Genomic DNA, 25,413 nt, shown 5'->3' with positions numbered 1-25,413 from the left:
TGTGCATACAACCCTCACTTCAGGGCCTCATCATTTTTGGACAAGCTGAGAACCAGCAGCCACGCTGCAGCCTCTCACGAGCCAGCTACCCCACCGCATCTCCAGGGGAGGAGAGTGACAAGCAAATCGGAATAAAACCAAACAAACTGGAAAGCCAGCATCAGGAGAGACATAATAAAGTAAAGATCATCTACTTTAAATGGAATAAGCAAGTCAAAAATACATTCAGAACGGAATAGAAAAAAAGGGAGTGGGGCAGGGGGAACCAGTACAATGTGTGAATTGGGGCTGGAAGAAAAAACACCGCAGCAATATTCCAGAAGATGAGAGACAAATGGTGAAGTTATTTCACTTCAAAATGAAAAGAAATCTCCCAGAAGCTGCTGAACCCTTACATGGATGTTTTCCTCAGTTAAAAGCTTACTGATGTGCCTCTGTAATACTTATATCATCAATGGGAGAAAAATCTAGTTGAAAGCTTACAAACCAACCACATCTTTAATCAAGTAAAAACAAGGCCAGGTGGCTTCACGCTTACTAGGGCCTGCACAATTTCTTTGGTGTAAGTTTGAATCCACTAATGCTTTCTTTTCTCCTTCCATCAGCCCAAGTTGGGGGCTTCATCTGACATTCTCTCCAGATGGAATCTCTACTTCACTCCTACTTCTGAGGGAAGTCTCTTGCCCAAAATCTGAACTATAATGTAAAACATGATTTATAAAATGAAATGCGCCTCCCTGCTAGTTTTTAATGAACATTTCTACTTTGAAAGGTCAAGACAGACCATACTTGAGAACACCATAAATCTGGGACAATAAGGGGGCAAATTGATTGTATGAGGTGACCCTATCCCTCTGCCAGGAATAGTTCAAGAGGTTAAGCAAAAAATGATGGCTTACATCCCAGGAAGAAACTCCTTGCATAAGGTCGAGCTTGGGAACACAGAATGCTGAGATAAAGGGGCCTTCACTGTACAGTCTATAAACCGCCCTGTTCTGTTCTAGCTACAGAGCTAAATGCCTTCCAGCTGGGGGACTGCCTGACGTGGATGAGCCTTCTATGGCCGGCAGCAGAGAACACAAATAGGGACAGGGACTTGGCACAATGGCAGGTCTCTTCCTGGGCAGGAGGAAAGCTTGGAAGTCTATGCTCAGGGTTGTCAATTAAGAAAGGAAGCACAAACTGGCCCTGGCAGCCACTTCCAACCAGGCCCATCTTATGATGTATACACATGTTACAGCACATTTAATCCTTGCTGTCACTGATCTCAACTTAAAAACAAGGAAAGGAGGCTCAAGGAGACTACATAGCCCCTGCATGACAACGTGAACAGGGGCCACCTGGTTCTTGACCCACACTCTGCCCACGTTGCCTACCACTATCCCGTCTGCCCACATTACCTTCCTGGGCCCTCCCCAGATAGAGCCACTCACACACGTCAATGAGATGGAAAGCTAGTCCAACTCTCAAGAATTAAAAACACAGAAAACCGTCATAGGATTGATTGATTCTCTACTGTGGAATAGTTCTAAATTAAATCTAAATCACTGTAGCAGACCCCTAGCTATGAAATTGGTTTTCAATACAACTTTTTCACACTTCACACTCCACTTAACTCCTGACCTAACAACCTTCCCACAGGTAATGGGGCCCCCTTTGGCTTTACAGAGTGGACAGTTAGGGTACACAATACGGTGTGTGGTCAGTGGGTAGGTCAAAAAAGAGAGGTCCCACTGCATCAGCTCTGGCCTCCTTTCACTGAAGTTCTACCTTCATTTCGTCCATCCAGTCCATAATGTAGAGCATTTCCTGGAATATCTTTTGCAACCCCAGGTTCATCTCGAGACGCTGCCTCCGGGCTTTGAGCAATTCCAGTAGGTACTCCCAGAGTCGGATGACATTGTCCTTCCTTGCTGTGATGCGCTTGATGTCATGGTAGTTCTCTGCCTCAAGCTCCCTAGCCACGGCCACCACAGCCTGCACGCGTTCTTCGTACGCGGCAATGTCTGTCTCAATGGCCTCGTGCTTTTTCGTGGCAGCCTCAACTGCAGGAAGGTCAAACCCAAAGTTGTCCTACAGAGAAACAGGGGAAAGAAAACCACACACACAAAATAAGAAAGCCATCCAACTAGAACAAAGTTGAGTCTTGAACACAATCTCTGGTGGTCCTAGAGCCACAATGACTTGAACCCTACCAGCTGCTGGTCTCTGCCTCTCCTAGGATACTTAGGACTTCCTGCTAGAGCTAAGATGCCCTCCCCCAAAGCAAATCAGCAACTTTTCTTTTTATAGAGGGATATAGGCTCGTATCCAGCACCTTATACCTATGTGCCTGGAGCAGGTGACAGTTTGTGTGAAGCCAGGTAGAAAGGAAAGTCATTTCTACTTATTTCATGACCAGTCCAACTGCCTTGAAGGATCAGATGGTTAAAGATAGAAGGTAAGAGAAATTTTCCAAGATTTATAAACGTGAGCAGTTCACACTCACTCACTGGCTCTAAACAAATTCTGCTTGAGTTGCTTCCAAATCTATGAAAAGTTAGATAAACAGAAGACAAAGTATATTAGAAATGATAAACATCCTCTTCATGGGAAGTGAGCAAGAGGACTCAAGTTACTTCAGAACAGTGTATATATATTGATAAGCAGCTGTCCTGCGGCCCTCGGGTATGGTCTGCATTTCTAGAGACCCCAGGAACAGTTCCCCGAATAAAGGTCTAGAGCAGAACCTGAGACACCAGACGCTGGTTTTCGCTCAGCCAGGTCTCCCTCATAGCTGCCTTGCGATCGAATCTGCGGGCGAGCTGTTCCAGTTTCTCCTGTCTAATGAGCTCGTTCCGCAGAGCCAGTTCTCGCTCGTGTTCTGCTTTTTCCAGTCTTTCCCAGGCCTACAGAGGCAAAAAAAAAAAAGAGAACAGTTTCCTGCAGTGTTCAAGGAACTTTCCTTGGCTACAATCAACAGCTAGTACTCCTCAATAAGATCCAAGAACTTTTTTAAAAGGGACATCTCGTTTCCACCCTCACTGACTCTTAAGCCTTGAGAAAAGAAATCTTTTTTTTTTTTTTTTTTTCCAGTTTAGCCTCATGGGAACACTCTATCCTATCTATATCTAAAAGTCCTGTATTATATTTGGAAATCAAAACAGTGTAGATATGGAGCAATATAACTAAATTATAAATCTCTTACTTTGAGAGGAAATAAAGTAATCATCTTCAATAGCTCTGATTACATAAAAAAGATAAATGGTTTTTCTCAGAAAAAAAAAATCGTATTATGAATCTCTTATTCACCCCACCTCGAGCCACTCGTTATTTTAATATTTTATTTATTTAAGTAGTCTCTACACCCAATGTGAGGCTCAAACTCATGACCCCAAGATCAAGAGTTGCACATTCCATCGACCAAGCCAGCCAGGCAACCCCACCCCACCTTTTTTTTTTTGAGCCCTTGTTTTTAATTCACACACCTAAGCATTTTTTTTTTCAAAATCCTCACCAAATGTCCACAGTAAATTAATCTCTATGAAATATATCTTACTTAAAAAACATCTACTTAAAATAATCTAAATGTGTAAAACTGACAATATAATGTCCGCTGTGAAATTCTTTAATTAAAGACAAAACATGGAAACTGTTGAACAGTCTCTGATATAAACAGCCAAAATTGTAAGCCCCAACCTCTACAGATTCCAGATATATGAAATAAGGTTTCAAGTTCTCCCTTCTGAAGTTTAAAGACGCTAGAGTTGACTGCCTTGGACAGATGAAAGTAACAAGGTAAAGAGAGTGAACTAAGACTGGTTTGGTAAAATCTAACATTCCTTTCCCAGAACTCTAAGAGATCAGCCCACCACAAGTATGTGCTTGACCCCCTGCAAAACCCGAGCCACTGCTGTCACTCATCAGTTCAGCAGGCCAGGTCGGAACCTTTCAGACTGCCCTCTTGGCAATCTAGCCCTTGAACCTGAAGCCTGCAGAAGATCAGGGCCTACACAGGGCTAAAAGGGATCGACATTACCTTATTAATGTCAGAGATGAGTTTGCCCTCGCGGGGCATGTAGACCTTCTGATTGTTGGCTCTCATCTTGCTCTGAATAGTAAAAAGCAGCACTTCCAAGTTCCCCTTCTCAGTAAACCTAAGCAAAGGAAGAAAAAAAGAAGTGTTCCTTTAGAGGGAAAAATTCATTTGCTCTTTGAGAAGAAGAAAAAAACATTTCACACAGCCATGCAATTTTAAAAGCAATTTATGTCTGGTCTGTTTTATGTGGAACTCACAGTAGAGAAAACATGGTGCATTAGTTTTTGGGTACTATAGACCTCAAAATGCGCCCAACTGGAATTTTGGTGGGGTTGGTGGGCTGGCTATTGCTACTGAGATTTATACTTGGGGGCACACAGTGCCATTCTTTCATTAATCACTTCATTCAAGGTTTAGACTATACTTCCTGGACGATGGACTTCATTCAGGACACACAGCTGAATACATTCAGCAAGAACTGCTTCAAATCACTACCTAGTGCTTCAGAAATGGCAACAAGGAATTCACAAATGAGCTGGGTTACAGAAAAAGGAGGAATGACGTGGGAACTCTAAAAAATCCTTACCTGACACTTAGAACTTTGAAAAGACGTGAAAAATCAATTTGGGGGGATGGTAAAAACTGAACTAAACAGATACAAAACTATTTATTGTCTGTCTTTATTCAACACATCATATTTACACACTTTGCTAGGACTTATTAGTAGGCCTGACAACGGGTTACTAATGGGAGACAATGGGTCTCAGGCCCACCGTGAGTCTTCTAATAAACAATATATGCGTACTCAGCTACTTCTCTCAAATCCAGAGAAGAGGGAATTCTGAAACACATCAGGTACTAGGATACCTGTGTCTGAAACACATCAGGATAAGGGACTGGAGACTGTACCATTTCCTAGGACTCTAATATACCACACATACCAGGGGCACCATCTACAGGGAAGGGCTCACAGAAGGCCTGGTTTGTAACAGAGCTCAGCCAGCCAGTCGGGGTCAGAAGAAAAGGAGTAAGACAGGCCCTTGGGGTGAGAGGCATTCATTATGAGATGAGGTCACGGAAGTTAGGAAACAAGGGTCCAAGGCCACCATCATCCTTCCCCACACTCATGGTAATACACTCCAATCTGCATCTTACTTGGGCGGTTTCTCCACAGTGCGATAGGTGTTGAATGCCTGAAGCTGTTGTTGAACCCCAACCAGAGAATTGGCAAATTTGCGATTGTTCAAGATAATGATGGTTTGTTCAATCCACTCCAGAAGGTCAGAGGCAAGTGACTCATACTTTTCAATCATTTTTTCTGTTTCAATAGCATTGTCAAGCACCTGTAAACAGGAGTTAGAAAAACAGAACATCATATTGCCAAGTAAGGAAAACAGGATTATAACCCTACTGAGCACGTGCACAATTAATGACTGGCTTTCAAACAGTTCTACGCTACTCTGGCATAAGCATTTTAAACTCGAGGAACTGTGTGTTAATAGGCACTCAGTCTGTAGCTATTACTTGTGAGCAATGACAGCTTAACTCAAGTGTAATTGGTTCTGTACCACCCAACCCCCAGGCAAAGGGTTTAAGATTCTGAATGACTCCTGTTGCCTCAGCCCCAGGATCCTTGAAAAACAACAAGGACTCTGTTTTGCTTGGTCCTGTCTCAAGAATGTCCATGAATTTTCCATTCTGTTGCAATGAAAAGACAATGTCACCTGATCTGAGGTGTTTTGAAATATATGGCAGGTGAACATCAGCCAAATGAGAAATAAAAAGCATTAACAGTGGGACCTTTTCAACTGGAATAAGTAGGATTTCACACCCATGACATCGGCCAACTCATCAGATTTTCAATACCCCATTTTCTGGTAAGGTTGGGGGGAGGAAGGTCTCTGCGTCTGAGATGCCCCTCTGATCTCGCCCTAACGACTGTAGCTGCTACTCCTACTTCCCGCTACTCTTAGGGATGAAGAGGCTTCTGCCTACTTCCCTGCCTCTTGGGAGTGTCCGCCACAACCTGCTCCAGGTCCAACTGATGAGGGCGTGGGACAACAGGTGCTGGGTGGCAGTACATGAAGACGTGAACTTTAATCATGTCTCACAACTTATAAAATTGGTGAGAACTCACCTTTCCAATTCGTTTTCCTTCAACAGCCAAGGCCTTCATCTTAGAGAAGTAGTGGTAATAAGTCACCACGTAGGTGATAATAGACTTCTCATCAGGGTGGTCCACACTGATATCTGTAACCCGGAGAAGGTTTTGTTCAGTATGCTGCTCAAGTGCTACCACCCAGGCAGCAGGAACAACCCAGAACAACTGTTCAACACTGAAATAGGCCAGTGTTTTCAATATATGTATATTTGAGAGTTCTGCCATCAGTGCATTAATTATAAGGCTAATGAGGATGAAACCATCTCACTCTTTTATGGTATGAATATTCATAAATGCCTTCTACTACTGCAATAGGACATAGAAGTCTTAAGAAATAGGATCCTTCCTCTACAGGATCCCAAGCTACCAAGAAGACAAAAATATACGCAAAACTATTAGAGAAAAATGAAGAATACAGTAAGAATTCAGTCGGAATTCTTAGCAAGACATACCACATTCATCTCCCTGCCCACTTCTACTCCCAAACTGGGCTTGTGCTGCTTAAACCGTCATTTCTGCTGATGCCACCAGAACTGTTTCCAGTCATTCAGTCTTTGCACATCTTTATCTTGCTACCTGTTATTCAGCTAGTCACTAGTCACCAAATCTGAGTCCAGATGATTTTATTTATGGAATCTTTATTGTCACTCATGGTTTAGACTCTCATGGTCCCAAAACCAGGTCTGAAGCAAGAGCTTCCTCACTGGGTTTCCCTACAACCCAATTTACTTTACACACTGCACCTGGTTGATCTAGTGTAAACACACTTTCTTCTGGCTCAAAATTACTCAAAAGTACCCTACAATCTACAAAAAATAAAGTCTAAGCCCCTTAATCCTCTAGAATGTGCCATAACTTTCCCTTCCTTCCTTCCATTGTTTATCAGGCTCCCTAAGAGCCAACCACTATTCTAGACATTTCTAATCCTATAGCCTAATATTTCTTCTCAGGCACAATCTAAACCAAACGGGACTATTCAAGATTTCCCATACACGCTCCACAATTCCCAATATTCCTTCACTTTACTCACAATTTCCCTTTGCCTAAAATGTCATTTCCCATCCCATCACTTTCTTCCTATCCCTCAGGGTCCACCTGAAAAGTTACTGCTCCAACACAGCTGTTTCTGATCCCTCTAGTAGGAATTACGGTCTCCTCTGTTCCCTTAAAGATTTCTGTTTACATGGATAAACAGTCTACTCTCTGCCAGGTAATTTACTTATACACATTTTCTTTGTTTTATAAGACTAAGTCCTCAAGGGTAGGAACCTTGTGTCTTGTTAAGCCCTATGCTGCTCCACCTCTCAAATTCCTGGTGTGTTATCCTGTATAAAGTGGGTAGTCAGTAAATACTAAGAGAGGGAATAAATGTATGAAAATGGCAAGTGTTTGAGGTGTGGCAATACTGGGTGAAGTACTTAACTCGGGACAGACAACAAAGAGAATACACAGGATGGCTTTTAACTGATAATCAGGCTCTTTTTCAGAATGCATTCACATGTGTGCCTTCCATCTTCCTGGCAGCCCTGTGTGAGGCAGGATTATTTTTCTTAAAGATAAGAACAGTAGGGCACAGAGCTGGAAAGCTTCCTGCCCAACATCACCAAGGCAGCCTATGGCAGTGGGGGCCTGGACAACAGCTACTGTTTCCACCCCAGTAGTCCCTGTGGCCAACTGTGTATCTGCTCAGCCCCATCCACACATGCCCCAAGGAGAAAGAAACGGGGGAGAAGGAAACACACACACACACACACACACACATACACACACACACAAAATGTTAACAGAACTGTGAAGATGTGAGCAGGTAAAAACCTTGTGGTTTTGTAATTTGTCTGCAATTATATCTTAGCTGATGCTTTCCGGGGCACCAGGCGACTAACAATAGCGAAGGACAACTAATAATCAAGGTCAAACCCACAGGATAAGTGACATCAACTGCCTTTTTTTAGCTCCTTGTCTTGTGATCTGGGGAACATCTATCCCCTTTTTCATACTGGGAAGTGATTAGAAAGATTAACTAATGAGCAAGTTATTAAAAAAAAGAAAAAGGTTATTTAGCACAAAGAGCTAGTGCTGAGGAAAAATCTCTTCCCATAATTAAGGTAGGGGTTAAGAAGGAAGATTAATCACAGCGTAAGGAATTTTAGTTTTCTGTTTATATTAAGAAATCATTTAGTGGGTTAGCACAAAGATAATTTTATCTCAGCTTCCTGTATAGCGAACATATCACTGAATCTGATGCACTGGAAAATAGCAAGGCTGCCTGGCAGCCTCATGACCTCAATCTGCCCTTGGGGAGTTAAACTTCCTGTTCTATATTTATAAGAACTTTAAACTTTCACTTGGTTTTCTCTCTCTAGTAGTTGCTAAGAGCTGTGATCTAAAAAGTTCCAGCACTATGAACAAATACGCTTATATTTCAAATGCTCTTCAAAGTAAGACAAAGTACCTTTGAGAACTCACACTAAAAGCCTGGAATTAGGATTTTGTTAAAGGAGCTACAACCTGAGGGACTGCCCCACCCAGGTCAGCTCCATGTCGCCTGCAGTCGGTCTTTGGGGTCCTGCTGCAGGGACTGGGAGTAGAGAGAGCATTTCTAGGCAGAGCACGGGAGGCTGTGCCTCCAGACAGGCAGCCCGAAGAGAGGACTGGAGTCCTAGTCCTTCTTCCACCAGCACATTTCCCCCTTCCTGATGCACCATAATCAGGCTCCTTACTCAGCAAACACTGCACGGCCCCCTACACGTCCTCCCACCCCACCCCCACCCCCTGGTCTATACCCACTCATCCCAAGGCTGCTTGCCACCTTGGAATGAACACAGGCCAACAAGCATTCACTGATCACCTAGAGCAGGTTCCCTTCCTTGAGCATACCTGCTAAGAACTTCAGTGACTGCTGAACAACCTCTATAAATTTTGAGTGGTAGGGCTCCACCCCAGCTTTCCAGGGATAGTTCCTATTATTACTCTAAACACCACTCCCAAAGAACTGTTAGTCCCCAAATACACCTTCCTCGTTCCCGGTTCTGCACCTCTGCTCGTGCAAGTGCCTCTGCCTAGCAAGCCCTTTCCTTCTGAACACATTTAAATCATACTTGTCGTTTCAAGGCCTTTTCAAATATAATCCTGTGCACAAATCCTCAAGTAATTCTCACACCACAACGAAGCTCCTCTCTCTTCAATAATTCCTGAGGCATGCTGCACAAATAGAACTGACAGGAAGTAGTTAGCCCCTCACTACTAGAGATGCTAAAAGCCCCCTTTCATTTCTCGAGGTCTTACCTTCTGGATCCAACAGCTTAGTGAGGCCAAGGTGCTGCTCTGCCAAGTTAAATGCATTTTGCAGATTGTAGTGTGCATTGGATTTCTTTAGTTTGTCAAAATCTATCAGGTCAGGCCTATGCAGAACAACAGTGGAACATGACAAAAACCATGGGTTGAAAAGACATGTGACCAATAAACACGATCATTACTGCAAAAGGCAGAAATCACACCTTAGCAGAGTAAACTCTGTAATATTATTTAATCATCAAACAATGAAACCTGATTTTTGAACAAACATTTCAAAGTTTATTAAGACAGCTGAAGATAATGGGCAAACTTGTTTGTTCAGGAGAATTTACATATCCTCTTACATTTTCCTCACATGGAATGCAGGAATTCCCACCATGGTGCAACATCTAAGGCAATGGATATGAGGATCAAAAGTCACCCAGGTATGGACAGAAGAATGTCGGCATTCTACCCCACAACTGCTAGTATGGTTTCTAAGAACACGACTCACCGGTGTTTGTGTATCAGTGCATTGAAGGCCATGCCGTCCCTCCAGCTAGTGGTGAAATTGTGAATGTTGACGTTCGGGTACCTAACAAAGACAAAGCACAAGAGAATTACCAAATAAAGATTTATAGTTTTATAAATGCAGTGTTTAAGAAAAAGTCTGTAAGTACTATAAAAATGAGAGGCAATGAATATTAAAAGGACAATCAAATCAGAACAAATACTGCTTCAACTTCAGCTTGCTATAAAAATAAAGTACATATCCTCATGGCTTCGGCTTCTCTTTCTTGGTAAGTCAGTCGGACAAAAGATATGAACTGGGTCTTAGACTTAAGACACCATGCTTACAAAAGGAAAAATGACCACAATCCAGACACCTCTGAGACCTCTCTGCCCCTGCCAGCAAAGATACTAGGACCCTGCAGGGATCAAGGTCTGAATTCTCACAGACAGAAAGGAAGCAGCTGGGATTACCTGTTCATGAGACACTCAGCTCTTCTACACTGTTTACAGACTTTGTATCTGTGGTTGATTAAAGGCTTAAAACTAAGTTGATCCCCTTATTAGGCATATCCTCTTTATTATGAGTTCCATACTTACCATTAATTGATCATGTTCATTACAGTTATAACTGTCCTCAAAGTAGTTCTGACAGCAACTCTCTAGTTACCTAGTACAAAATCAGTTCTTAGTACCATGAGCCCCAACAATTTCAGTGAGTAATAGAACAGATGCAGTTCCCCAAAAAAGTATTTTCACTAAAATTTCAATGGAAGAATAAAGGGAAAGAAAACGGAGACAGGTAATGTATATAGACTACTCTTAAGTTGACTGTACAAAACCTCCCCAAAGCAGAAAATAATAAAAGGAGGAGAAAACCCACAATTGCTTTTTTAAAATATCACGGATGTGATTCTTTAACATGGTTTCAGGGTTTTAAAATTCAAGATATACTGCTCTCTGGAGCTTCCTTAATAAAGAGAGGGAAACTGACTGTGGAGATGACAGGTCCAGAATATCAATCAGAACTCCTTCCATGCTGTGAGCTAGCTGAAATGTCAGTTATCAACTGCTTACGACATAACAAGACTTCTTGATGGAAGTAGCGGAAGAGATAGTTGTCAACACCTCAGAAGTGATGACTGCAGCGGGACTCTGTCCTGGGTGCAGTGGCCCCTGAACCCCTGTGAGTTCACACTCACCCAGCTGTCTTCATCTGGCACCACAACAGCAATGCATCCTTGGCAGATTTCTTCTCTTTGTTGTCTTCAGTTTCTACACTGATATCCTGGATCTAAGATTCACAAAGATATATGAGCCGAATAGATGGGTCAGCTGCCTAATGGCAGTCACAGAAAAACAGATCTATATACATGAAAAATAAGCTTCAGATCACAACCTAGCTGTGCAGACTATCTACTGTGCCAAAGCAAACTGCTTTCTTCAAGGTTTATCTCACAGAAACACCAACCAGGTTTTCTCCTTGGCACAGAGAGAAGTACTACTTACCTGCATGACTTCCCAGAAACCCCCTTTAGGGGTCATTTCTAACCTCAAAATAGCCCATCTTTCCAACTACAAGTGCTCAGCATAAACACCCTGCACCTCATCAGACCCCAGAAAAATATCTGGTTCTAGTTTGTTATAACCAAATATTTTTCACATTAGGGTGCACATCCTCCATTGATGAAGACAGTATATTTACCTTTTCCTAAAAGTTGACCCAGATTCTCAGAGAAGTCACACACATGGTGGGCTTCCATGGTCTGTGGTATAGTTTTAATGTCTGATTCCCTCAAACCCTTACGCTGAAATCTGAACTCCCAAAGGTAACAGTGTTAGGAGGTGGGGTTCTAGCAGAGGGTAGGATCCTCATCAATAGGATTAGTGCCTTATAAAAAAGGCCCTAGAGAAATTCTTGGTGAGAAGTCTGCCATCCAGAATAGGACCCTTCCCAGATCATGCTGGCGTGGCCTCAGACTTAGCTTCCAGGACTATGGGAAATGAATTTCTATTGTTTGTAAGCTACCTTGTCTGTGCTGTTTTGTTATAGCAGCTCGAATGGACTAAGAGAGTCTGCATTCATAAGCCACTCATGGAGAGCATAAAAACTACACTATACACTGGCACCAACGTCTGACTGCCTGAATCTAAAACCAGGCTCTACCGCCTATTTTATGGCACTAGGCAAGCTCCTTAGCTTCCCATCTGATGAACGGCAACAGCAACAATGGCTGTCTCACAGCGCTACTGCATACTTAAATGAAGAAGGTAAATGAAGTGCTGAGCTCATAATAAGGAACTTTAAAAGTTAGCTCTTTGGATTAGAGACTGTCCAACCAGTTATGTGATTTTAGACAAATGTTCTAAATACCGCTTGTCTTTAAATTCTTGCCTATAATACTACAATGTGGGACGAGGATTGGGCGTAAATGGTATTGGTCTAGAAGGCCATCTGTCATTTTTTTAGCTTTAGCTATTCCAAGCTTTCCTCTCCTGGTCTGTAATGGTCCTTCCCATTTAATCTAAACACATGCCCCAGAATCTTTTTTGGAAGAGAGGTAAGAGGAGGGTAAAACATACAAATATAAGATTAAAAAGTCAGAAACTTTCAACTAGGAAAAACACCTAGAAGTTGAAATAATTATACTTCTAAGAAATAATCCTTTTTTGACTGTGATATGTATATGAAGTGTAAGTCTGCATAAACTTCAAACTCTATTATTAGAATCATTAGTTCCTGTGCAGAAAGTAAATGTGAAAGAATAACCTAATTCAAGGAGTAAGACACAGACTCATCAGGAAAGGCAGGTGGAATTCTACACATTAACCCCTGCCGACCTTCTTATGCTTCTATGTGAAGAAGGGACTCTATTTCCAGACTTGGCATTTAGAGACACCGTATATCCTTCTGAAATGAAGACAGCTCCCTATTTACACGAGGCAAACTCAAAGACTTTCATTTCAGTTTCCCACAACATCCTTTTACTCTCTTCTAAAGCGACAGTAGCATAAAACCTGTATGTCATGTTTAGTATTTAATGGATACCTGCTATGCACAGACAGGGCAGGACACGTCCTGGGAGCTCTGGACACACACACACACACGTGTGCACACATACGCACTGGGAATGTAAGACAAGGCTGTATAATATTCAGGAGCTGGAGGAGAGAGAGAGATCTCTGGAGAATACGGGGAGGCTTTCAGAGAAGGCAGAAAGTGAGCTTGGGCCTTGGCTGATGTAGAATCAATACATATTTGTGGAATGAGTGAACATTTAATACAGCTGCTAGAGAAAGCCAGGTCACAAAGACACCAACACTGCAGGCCATGCAATGACATCAACAGCCTATCTTGCCTCAAAGGAAAGAGAGAAAGTACATATCAGCATTTACAAGTTCAACTGCAGAAAAAGACAAGCTGTCAGGAAGCTAATTAGTCAATGACTCAATTCATGCTGAGAATCCTGGAAAGGGCTGCATGTGCCAGCTAACCAACACGGGCAATGACCCGATGTGAAGAGAGGCCACCATCAGGATGCCCTTCCACGCTCTGATTACTACAGGCCAAGGCAAGAGAAATAAAACTTTTTACTCTACGAAACAGGTGAAGCTCAGAGGGTCCTACTAATTCCACCTCTGCTGGCCTAAGAATGAGTGCTATAATTAATGAATTTAATGGTATTCACTCCATTTTCAAATCATTTAGGAAATAAATGACAGAAACCTACATTGAGTTCTGTTTGCAAAACAGTCATTGACTGTTATAATTAACTCCATTCATGATGTCATCTTCAACAGCGGTTCTCTCCTCAGAACCATTTAACTGGAATCACTGGGACTAAGACCTAGGGAATCTGAATTAGTAAAAAGCTATCCCAAGGCCTTAGAGGATCATGGAGGCTTGGGAACCACCGATTCAGGGAGTTTCTTTGGATATGGCTGTTTTAGCTCCTACCCCTCCTCCCACATACACACCCAGAACACTGTTAACTCAAACCCACTCCCAGGGGAAATGAGAAAACGACTGGTTACACGCTGATTTCAGAGTTTTAGGAAGAATACAAAGAGCTATAATTTGATTTGTTTTTGCCCTTTTTTGGTGAGATTTTTATTTAGCCAGAAAAATCAATCAGACTTTCTATCAAAGGGGTGGAGCAGGAAGGAAAGGCACAGAGAACAGAGCCACCCAGGAGACAGGACTGTTAGGACATTTGTTTGCAGAGTAACCTGACGCTCTGGTAAGAAGTGTTTCCTGCATTTCAATTCTAATTGAAAAGCATGAGCATGAAGCACTGCATGAAGAAAGAACCAGTAACCAGGCCAAAGGTGCTTCACCAGTGCTGAAATTCTGAGCTCTCTCTCTCTTAAAGGGTCAGAAGCAAGCACTGCAGTCCCGACTGGCTTCGTAATTCTGGATAAGGCTCCTCCCTTTCCTCACAAAGTGAAGAAATTGGACAGAATGACCTTGAGAATACGTTCTGGCTTAGAGTACTTCTATACTTAGAGCCTTCCCTTGAGTATAACAAACCCATAAAATTGTCATCGATTCAAACAAGCCTAAGGCTTTTGCACATTTCCCCTGAAAACTGCTTCCTTGCATCTAAAGGAGAATAAGAACGAAAAAGGAGCTCACCCTGTGTCATAAACTTAAAAATATTCCATGATACATGCTACGTTTTGGTGAAGTTCAGCCAGTCTAGTGCCAGTAAGCTAGCATCAACCACATCTTTCTATCTTTGCTCCTGAAGGCCACACCAGGCATTTGGAAGAGGTACCAGACAAGTGATGGGCAGGGATGTGGCCCAGAAACTTCCTTATCTGACAAGAGAACTTTTTAGGAAAAGCTGCCATGTGCCTACAGGTGGCTACATGCGACATACAGCTCCACACACCTGATTCTGGGATGCCATTTCAACCTGGTCTTCTTGATCCCTCTGGAATGGGGAGAATCCTGAGACCAAGTGTCCTTACCTGGAAGCGCAGGATGATGGTCCAGATGAGGCCGAGGGTCAGCCGGTGGTTCCCATCGACAATGTCATGGGAGCCCATGTTCTCAAGATGGACTCTCTGCTCCTTCAGGAACTGAAGGGCTTTGTCCACATTCTCCAGACAGTGGATGCGCATCCGTCCCTTGGTGGGTTTAGGCTAGAAACGGGAGAACAGAAGGTGGAAACATTATACAACAGTGCAGAGAAAGGCTAGGAACTGCTTCCTAGAGTTTGCATGTGCCCATTCTTGCAGTAGTCTCCTACCGAAACCAAAATATTAAAACACCTGTGTGCTTAACTCAGGACAAGGACAGTATTTACATCTTTACAAGAGAAAAGTTTATAGGCAGCCTGGGTGGCTCGGTGGTTTGGCGCCACCTTTGGCTCAGGGTGTGATCCTAGGGATGGAGTCCCATGTTGGGCTCCCTGATGGGGCCTGCTTCTCCCTCTGCCTGTGTCTCTGCCTCTCTCTCTCTCTCTCCCCCTCTCTTTTTCTCTCTTATGGATAAATAAAATCTTAAAAAAAAAAAAAAGAAAACTTAAGGGACGGTGGTCACTCTTCAGAGGTTTGCTTAATCACGCAAGGAACACAATTTACAAATGAGCACAGAAGCTAGAAGGTCAGACAGAAAGGAACCCTGTCTCCATGAAAGATTTCAGAGCTACTGTTGCCACCCAGTTTCCTACAGATGCATGGCAAACACCCCTGACGATTTTTCTGACTGCTCTAAACATAAAAATAGATTTGCTACTTGCGGGTCCGGGCTGTTTCCTAAGGCTGGCTCAAAATGAAAAGGGGACACGCTACCAAATGAGAATTTCCAAGTAGCAGTTTCATGATGGTTGCGGAGGGCTGAGAGAAAGGGTGACTCACAGAGAAGGATAAAGGAAAAGACAGTATGAGAGCAGTCTAATTTGAATACCCCAATGTCTCTTCTTTTTACCCAGTTATATCCAAACCAAGACGCTCGGGGAAGGTGAATATTTTTAATAAATGAAGAAAAGATCAAGACACACGCACAGGAAATTCTCCATGGATCTCAAGCAAGCTCATGCCCCCACTGCCTGGCCTGGCTCCGTCTTCCTCTCCTTCCTATTTCCCAGCATAGCCCCGCTAGCTTGGGCTGCGCCTCAAGCTGACGCTTCTTTCAGCTGTCCTGGGGCCTTTCCCTCTCATCTCTTTTCAACAACTGTGCACCTGACTAGGAAGACAGCTGTCAGCCCGCTGACTAGTGTGGCTTCAATCCCCAAGTGTCTTGGCGTCTAGGCCTGCAGAGCAATGAGGACAGGGCCATCCTACTAACTGTAGCACACAGTCCCCAAGTGTGCCTTGAAGGGTGAGAGGAGCAATGTGGATAGAATCAGAAGGGGCTAAAGAGGAGGGGAACAGAGAGTAGACTGGAGGGCTGTCACTATCTTCCCAGGCTCCATCAGGTATAACCAGTCTTTTTTTCAGAATGATCTTGAAAAACTCAAATGCAAACACACAAGACCTTCCAAGCCTCTATTCTCTCTCAAAATCTCAATGGAACATGTGTTCCTTCCCACATGAATGTGGGTACAAGGTTTAAGTGGAGGAGGATGGTGATAAAGGTCCATTTCCCTGCAGGTTGACTAAGTCTAATGCCACATCACAGGGACCCCATGTGGGAGCTACTAGCCATGCCAGATGAGCTATGGATGGTTCACTGCAGACCCAGATGCAACTCAGGTCCCTGAAAAGCATCAGCCATTGGAAATACCAGGGCATAAGACACAGGAAGGAACTGGGAAAAAAAAAAATTTTAGACAAACCTCTTCTGGTTAAAGATCAGACTCCTTCAAATAGTTAAAAAACAAACTTCATGAACTTCCAAAAGTCAGGGGGAAAAAAGGGAAAGCTTTCAGGAACCACTCCTCTTTTTTGCAATTCTCCCCAAATCAATCCAAGATTGGGGCAGAGGGAAGAACTCCCTTTCCCTAAAATTTCCTACTGCTCATGCCTTTTATCTTTTCAATCATCAAACATGAGCAAACCAGCCCTATACAATATGCTTCAGTTGGACAATTGGGCATAGAATACAAAATACAACAACCATGCTGTTGAAATGCCGTATTTGTTAAAATTTCCCCGCTTTCTAGCAAATCAGAGCCTTACTTCTCAACTGTTTACCCATAAATGGTTAGAATACCAATAATTATCTCAAAGGGCTGCTACACATAAAGGAAATGGTAAACTAATCATTATGGCATTCTCAAACACACAAAATGTCTCTCTACTAGCAAAGAGTACCTCAAGTATTTTCCTCCCAGCAATTCTACTTACTTAAAAAAGAAGGACTCTCCCCTTTCCCTGTGTTTAGATATAGTACACCTCTCCAGAGGCAACAGGAAATATTTAGGTTCTAGACAGAACTTTCCCACTGAGAAGTTGACATACTTCAAGTGAAAGGCAAGCTTGCTCCCTTTCCAACCAGGGCCCCACAGAATGGCTCCTACAAAGAAGGGTGGCGAGAAGAAGGGCCATTCTGTTCCCCACGAGGCAGTGACCAGAGAATACACCATCAACATTCTCAAGCACATCCACGGAGTGGATTTCAAGAAGTGCGCCACCCTCAGGAGCTCAGGATCTGGAAATCTGTCATGAAGGAGATGGGAACTCCAGATGTGCATCGACACCAGGCTCAACAAAGCTGTCTCAGCCAAAGGAATCAGTAATGTTCCATACCATACCTGTGTGCAGTTATCCAGAAAAGGTAACGAGGATGAAGATTCACCAAACAAGCTCCATACGCTGGTTACCTATGTACCCGTCACTACTTTCAAAAATCTACAGTTAACGTGGACGAGAACTAATCACTGATTGTCAAATAGAGGTACAAAACCGCTTCGAAAGGTAAGCTCAACACCAGGAGAAAATATGTCTTCAAACAGTGATAACGATAATACTGTTCCTCTAATACTGACACCCCAAATTAAATTCTGGACTGCAATGAAAAGGAAGAGTGGTAGAGAAAAACATGGCTGGCTGGTGTCCAGATGGAGGGGGAAAAGGATGTGAAAGTACCCGAACCTTGACACTTAAGGGAGAATGAGAACCCTGTAGTTCAAAGCTCATTAGGAAACAAGTCTGAGAAACAGGATTTACAGACATTTTAAATGTTATTACTGTGCTGCAGCTACTGATTCAAACTGGGCTAACTACTACACAGTCACAATTAGTGGACGTGCTTTACCACCTCACTCACTGTACCACCTTCACGTTTCTCAACACTTCCCCGCATTGCAACTCAGTTGAAGCTTACTCATCTTCACTGGCACAAGTCACTCCTTCTAAACCAAAGAAATAAATAAGACATGATGAGATTAAGTGATACACTGGTGGCCTGACAGGAGGGGGAGTAAGGACCAGGACTAAGACCTAAGGATATCAGCTGCCAGGTCTCCTGTTGTGTTTGCTTCAGAGAGGGCTGCTAGCATGTTTTAGGGCACAGCAAGATGGGCAAGTTCAGGGAGCAATGGTTAAAGGAAATTAATTTTAAGAAGTATGAATGATCTCACAGAGAGTACACTGAAACAAACTGGTCACCAGAACTGCAGAGCTCCCAAGATCTAAAAATTCTCAGCTGCCACTGACTGAGCAACTCCGTTAACCTCTTTGTGAGGTGGTTAATAACAGTTATCACATTTAATCCTCACAGTAACACTGTAAGATAATCACCACATTACGGAGGGGAATACGCTGGTTTAGACAGATGGGAGTAATCCATGAAGCTGGTTCCTAAGTGGCCGGCAGGGACTCCAAAGCTCATTCTCTTCATGCTACACCAAGAACCAAGAGGGGCACATATTGCCACGTGAAAGGAAACAGACTCAGTTCCCATCTGGCAGAGAGTTTTCATTTTTTTAAGAGCTATTTTTATATTACTAAACTTCCATCCTCTTAAAAGGAGAAGAGAGATAACAATGGAGAAAACTGAACACAATGGAACCGGGGGAGGGGTGCAGTCCTCAGTAATAAACACTTTCCTGAAACCACGCCCCAAGAGCCACTGATCGTGCCAAGAAAAGGAGTGTCCCCCGTCTTGCCTCCATTCATTGTTGTCATGTTTCCCGTGACACTGGCGCGTTCCCACGGCAACATGTGTGTTTCTGTCCTGTAGGTCATTTCTGGGGCAGCAGCCTGAAATGTCGTTCACGTGGAAACAAGGATCGATACCAGCCCCATATGTGACTCAGAAACAAGTGGTGGTGGCAATGGCAGTGGCAGTGGCAGCAGGAGATTGGTTCCTCTGAGGAAATGCCTTTTTTACGGATCCTCCTTTAAATCATTTTAACAAGCTTCCCTGCTCATCCCACACCACGGCCCATGTTCCTGGTGTTTTGTAGGCACTTTTCCTGTTTTCCTTCCCAAGGTTCCCTCTGTCCCTTCTAGTCCCAAATCTTTCTCAACCATAGCCTCACCCCCAAACCCATCTTTTTTTCGGACTCCAAAGGAGTGAAAATTATAGGGCAAAAGAACCACTGCTAGCATCTGAAAACACAATTCTAATCGCTTACTAGAGCAACTTGTCGGCACCCTGCCTCAGAGAAGCAGTGTGGCCCTGGGCAAATCATACGTGGACCCAATGCCTTTAGAAAAGAACAAAGGAGCCGGATGGTCCCCGGTCTACCACTTTGCCTCCAAGGCCTGCTCATCCTTGAGTTTGAGTCTATTATACCCTGCAGGGTGTCAGGATTTGCAGAAATACAGAATAATCACAATGGCAGGGTTTTGTCAGAGCCTATAGATGGCAAAGAGAAAACAAAGGTTTCCCAGAGCTGATGTGACCTCCCTGAATAAAAGAGGAAGGCAAAGAGGAGGATTTCTTGCAGGGGTTTTTGGTAGGCCCCCTGGGAGCTGGGCCACCCTAGTAACTGCCACTCCCTCAGATTTTCTCTATGGATATCCCAAGTCACCTTGAAGTCACCTTCAAGAGCAATAGCTCTCCAAGGGTTGCAGGGTGGACACATCACCAGCTCTGGGAAGCAGGAGAGGCTACCACACACCAGCTGGATGGCCTGGCTGGCCCTTATTCTCTCTCAGAACCCACGAAATGGAGGGATCTAACTTAGTGGTCACCAAAAGTGGCCAGCTATAAAATACAATGTATGTGCTGGAAAGCGGAAAGCTTGCTAATGTGCAAGGTGAATCCTAATGTGCCCACTGACCCCTTGATAAGTGAAAGAGGAAATGGAGAAAAGACACTAACTAGTCTCCACATACCAATGTGACAGACACCTGCTTATGTCTTTGTCTTTTGATCAAGAACAGTTTCACCACGCACACAGCTCTACTGAATACAGATGGTAGGATGGGAAGCACTAATCCCACAATCTCCTCTAATATAATGCATAGCCAAACTCACTTCACACTAAGGCCCCAAGTCAAGCTCTGACCCTCAACAAAAGTATAATAGATTTTTGTCCAATGAAAGTTAATCAAGGAACACCACACTGTGCTCCCCCAGGTCCTGCCTGTCTCCTTTCTGGCTGGGACCTCTCCCAATTATGATTTCCTTCAGCAGGGCTCAGCGGGAAAGGAAGATGGACTGGAGTTCATGTTCTATTACTCACTAGCGACACTGGCCTAGGGCAAGATCCTGGTCACTTCTCCCTACGTCGTCCATAAAGTCGAACTGCCACTTTGTCAGACAGGGAGAACTTAGATCACGGATGTGACAGTACACAGTAAAAGCAATACATGCTCAAGTCACCATTATCACTCCTTCCAAAAACAATCTGCTGGGATACTTTCCCACACCAGTTCCTTCCTGATGCCCACCACCAAATGTGCTCCTCACTGTCCCTCAGAGCAGACACCGGACTCTTACCATCTCTGGCCATCCACATCTGAACCCTTCCTCCTGGATCCTGCTGGAACCCCACCCACTTGCTAGGGCTGCCTGACATGCTGTCCAGAAGGCACAATGCCCCTTCTGAACTCTAGGGCTCTGAAACCATTCAACTCGTACTTTATCATGTGTACCTATTACTATTAACTCACTTTTTGCACTAATAGCAGTAAAATTCGGCTGCAATTTAATGGGGTGTTCTTTTGTGGCCGGTTGTTCAGAACAAAAGAAAATTCTCCCCAACAAATGATATTACAAATGAAAGGCAGATTCTGTGGCCAGTTCACAAAACCCCATTTCAACAACACATGCCAGTATGGCTCTCCTAACAAAGGCTTTATGTAAAACTCACAGCAGTTCAACATGGGATTTAAGGCTTAACAAATCTCGCGGTAAATCTATCTTCCCCACCTAGCTCAGCCTGTTTTGGAATTAACGGTGGCAAAGAAAAAAGAAATCCCATTGTTGTTGATTTCTCTTCTTTGATGCTGATTAACAGAGTAAGAAGACAGGAAAATCATGGGCAAGCAAAAATCAGTGATATGTGCTTTGGAAATGGCAGAGGCTGGGGGGAAGGGCAGAGGTGTTCAGAAATCCTTGTCCTCTCTGGGTCAGAGGTGAGTGCTCTGTTTGGCAGGTTCAAGGCAGAAAACTGGCAGTCTCAGAACCATTCTTTATTGCTGAAGCCCATGGAGGAAAGGGGGCAGGCACAGGCAAGCCTCAAACCTCAGCTGTGATCTATGGGCTGGCTCCACTTCACTACCAAAGTCCACGTCTGACAATATTATTCCCAAGGTCCTGGGGTCTGGGACCAATGACAAAGTGACTGGCACAGGTTCTGTGGTCACAGCTTTTATCTGCTCAGATGATGGTAAAGTCAAGGGCGGGCCTATATTTTTTAAGGCAATTTTAACACAACATCTTTATGAAGAGTTATAGTCCATTATAATTCAGATTAAGATATTGGAGAAAAAAACTTTTTTTTGGGGGGGGGGTAGGGTCAACAACCCAACCCCACCCAAGTACAAAAGGCTTCCTTGGGGACGCCTGGGTGGCTTAGTGGTTCAGCATCTGCCTTCGGCTCAGGGGGTGATCCCCGGGTCCAGGATCAAGTTCTGCACCGGGCTCCTTGAGGGGAGCCTACTCCTCCCTCTGCCTATGTATCTGTCTCTGTATGTCTCTCATGAATAAATAAATAAAATCATAAAACACACACACACACACACACACACACACACACACACACACAAGAAAGGCTTCCTTGACTCAGCTTCAGAATTTCCTCACTGCTCCACAGACTAACATAGACATGGTGAAGACAGGGACATCTCCAGACATACATCCTGTCCAAGCCAGGACCACAGAAGGAGATTTCTGCCTTATGACATTCCCAATACAGAAGAATCAAGTGCCTTGATAACCTAAATGCCTATTTAAAACTTGCTGAAATGTAACTCAAAATTTTACTGAGCCAAAATGTGGACGGGGTTAGAGTGGAATTATCTGGATCATTAAGCTGATGTTTCTTTGAACCTTTTTACTCAGTAAAATTCAGACAAATTTCCTCCTCTGTAAAGGATTAACTGGCTCCAAGAATCTATTAATAAAATAAATTTAGATACTGCAGTTCCTCAGACATTCATTTGTTACCTCCTGTCAAGCTGATGGTAAGGCAAAGGGCTAAAATGCCGACTAAGACACAGGTCCAGATGGAAGGCAAATGTTCATGTCACACAGGGTTTGGGATCATTGGTGCAGAAAGCCCAGAGCTGACTGAGTTGCTATCTGACCATACACGTTTAGCTGTGGACAAGAATTTACCCGAGCCTGGAAGCTCTAACCATCTCATTAGTTTTATACTCTGAATATGCAAGGATCCTTTGGGACAAGCCCTCTAGAAGGTCATCTCCTTCAGAGAATATGTTTAACTTGAGTCCCCAGCTCCTCTGCAGCCAGAGCAGAGTGTTCCCTCCAGAAAGCACCATGAACCAAATAAACCATGGGCCAAATGGGCTGAAAATCTTCAGTCTGAATGAACAAGAGCTTTAGCCCTATCTATGGTATCTGTATTTTTGGAATAAGAAGATTAATCAGACTGCCCAACCTATAATCAGGGTTGGCTGTGAGGAATGAATAATTCAAGAAGTTAAGGCACTGGGGGTTCACAAAGTGGTATGTCAATGCTAAACACAATTTCTGGCACTGACTGCCTGAGAGGCTGGGAATGGTGCCCATCCGATGTTCTTCCCCTTCCCTACTCTCCTAGGTCTCTGGATGGCTTCAAAAAAAAAGGGGGGGGGGGAAGGGGAAGGGGAAGGGGAAGGGGAAGGGGAGGAAAACAAGGTATTGCTAACTGCAAATAAAGAGAGGAGTGGGAGGGGATCTGCATGTGACTAAGAATTATGCTTTGTTAGTTGCTTTCTTTTTCCCTACTAAAGTTCCTGTCACCCTGTTCAGAATAAAGGGCAATGAGACTGATCCCATTTGTTATGGGGACATTATCAAGGACACAATCTTCTTAGTGTTAAAGAGTTATGGATCTTCAAAGGTGAACACTTTCCTTCCTACATACAGCCTGGAAGACTGGACCCTAATGTTACCAAAACAAATGTTCAAATTTCTATCCACATAACCTTTACTGATTTTTTTTTTAGCTAGTTTCAAAATCAAACAAAATAAAATCACTAAATAATCACACCAGGTCAAACATTTAAGAAGAAAAAAAATTGAGAGGCAGGGGGAAATGTCTGCTTACAAAAATTAAAATTTAGGGGCGCTTGCTTGGCTCAGTCAGTAGAGCATGCGACTTGATCTTGGTGCTTAAGTTTGAGCCCCATATTGGGTGTAGAGATTACTTAAAACTTTTAAAAACAAAAAATCCCCAAAAAATTAAAGGTGCAGATCACAATAATTCAAACCTATGTTCTCACAAAGACGTACTTCAAAAAACAAATCAAAATGCAGTAAATGATGGGCCTGTATCTTCTCCACATGAATCCTACTGCCCATAATCTCACTCTATAAAAACTACCTTCAGGGCAGCCATCAGATCCTGGGCAGAAGCCTCCTTTTTTTTTTCTAGTTTGTTTAGCTTGACTCCACCCGAAACTCTCAAAGATGACGAGGTAAGAAGACCTGCATGCTTGGGGAACAAAGAGCATAAATAAAACTCACTACAGATGAGCTGGCGCTTATCTTTTAAGGGACTCTGTTTTTGAATAGAGGGGCAGGGAGAGAGAAAACGTGTGTTTTTACCTAGGCTTGAGGGGCTACGTTTTTGGTAGGCCAATGGTAGGGCAGGGTACAACCTTAGCCCCTTGCCTATGGTCAGAGGTGTGGGGGTCAGTCTGCACACAGGCCCACGTGGCTGTCAAGTTATGGGGTGGAGCTCAAGTTAAAAATAAGGCTTTCTGGCAGTCCTGACAACTGCCCAGCATCATATTTTCCTGGTGATGTCACTACAGATGTGGGGCTCTATCCCTGGGCGTCAGCTTTTGGCTCAGTCCCATCACCACCTATGGAACTATATGTGCTCTGGTATAATATGGCATCTATTTTCAAACCAAGGCGAGACAAAACCTGTTGGGTCAGTTATGGTGACTGGCTTAAGGTTCATAAACAAAAGTCACATCAGAGAAGGCCGCAGTAGCTCTGGGAAACAAAATGGGGACAGGATTTTCAGCGTAGGCTGACAATTCCCCTGCCCAAAAAAGGCACTGCGAATTGATCAGAAGCTCTGAGAGTTTCCAAGGAGATGACACAACACCAGCCTCTCCCTCCACCCCCAAAATAAAAAGTATGCAAGGAAGAAAGCAAAAAACATCAGAGACTACTGAATTCAATTCTTGCCACCTGGTAACGGCAGCTCAGATTTTCCAGAGAATCAGTAAGAAACAGATTTTAAAATTATTCCATGATCTGGTGGGACAGAGATTCATCTTGGAGCCAATACTCAAGTCTGGCCCTTCAATTTCCAGCACTGTGCCCTGTTAAACAGGGGACATCAGCCAAGATCTTTCAGACTAGGGGTAGTAGTAACCTCACAAATTCCCAGAACGAGGCCGCTTAATTACAGTTCAAGAACAACACCTAAGACTCACAATGGTACATGGGGTTTTTTTCCCCAACATGCTTATCTCACGTATCCAGATTCTCTTTCTCAAAAACCTCAATCATTAATTGCAAAATTCACCAGGAAACACAAGTACACACTTGATTTTTCAAAAACATTCTCCAACCTATGGTGCAAAGTCACTTAATAACATTCTCACTTACCAGCCTCTCCCCAGAGAGGACTTCCAGCAGCTTGATGAGCATCCGTCCATCTCGAAGGTCAGTGTACAGGTCTGTGATCCTGCAGGACACTCGGGCAAGGTGGGAATTGACCCACTTGGTGAAGGTCTTCTTTTGCACAGCCTCACGTTCATCTGCAGGTAGAAGAGAGCTCAATTTACTGTCAATTACAGCATGGCAGCAGCATCTATGTGCCAGCAGGGTCACAAGACCCCAGCCAAAGGAAGAACAGGAAAACAAAACTGTAAATGAAACTTCAACTTAGGGGCACCTGGAGGCTCAGTGGTTGGGTGT

General features: G+C 43.6%; 1 protein-coding gene across 10 annotated transcripts in view; it reads right to left on the bottom strand.

Moving 5' to 3' along the window:
• SPTBN1 (spectrin beta, non-erythrocytic 1) overlaps window positions 1–25,413 on the bottom strand; it is a 197,522-nt gene that overhangs the window by 46,057 nt on the left and 126,052 nt on the right. For all 10 annotated transcript variants that reach the window (XM_025467186.3, XM_049115520.1, XM_025467192.3 and 7 more), the window contains 10 exons: window positions 25,102–25,253; window positions 14,937–15,110; window positions 11,165–11,256; window positions 9,967–10,047; window positions 9,465–9,580; window positions 6,156–6,268; window positions 5,174–5,361; window positions 4,019–4,136; window positions 2,730–2,888; window positions 1,771–2,073 (listed from right to left, as the gene is read on the bottom strand). In XM_025467186.3, the coding sequence (XP_025322971.1) occupies window positions 1,771–2,073; window positions 2,730–2,888; window positions 4,019–4,136; window positions 5,174–5,361; window positions 6,156–6,268; window positions 9,465–9,580; window positions 9,967–10,047; window positions 11,165–11,256; window positions 14,937–15,110; window positions 25,102–25,253 (1,496 nt within the window). The remainder of the gene's footprint in view (window positions 1–1,770; window positions 2,074–2,729; window positions 2,889–4,018; window positions 4,137–5,173; window positions 5,362–6,155; window positions 6,269–9,464; window positions 9,581–9,966; window positions 10,048–11,164; window positions 11,257–14,936; window positions 15,111–25,101; window positions 25,254–25,413) is intronic.

This window comes from Canis lupus, chromosome 10, assembly GCF_003254725.2.
Source record: "Canis lupus dingo isolate Sandy chromosome 10, ASM325472v2, whole genome shotgun sequence".
NCBI lineage: Eukaryota > Metazoa > Chordata > Mammalia > Carnivora > Canidae > Canis > Canis lupus.
This window is presented reverse-complemented; position numbering and strand designations above follow the sequence as displayed.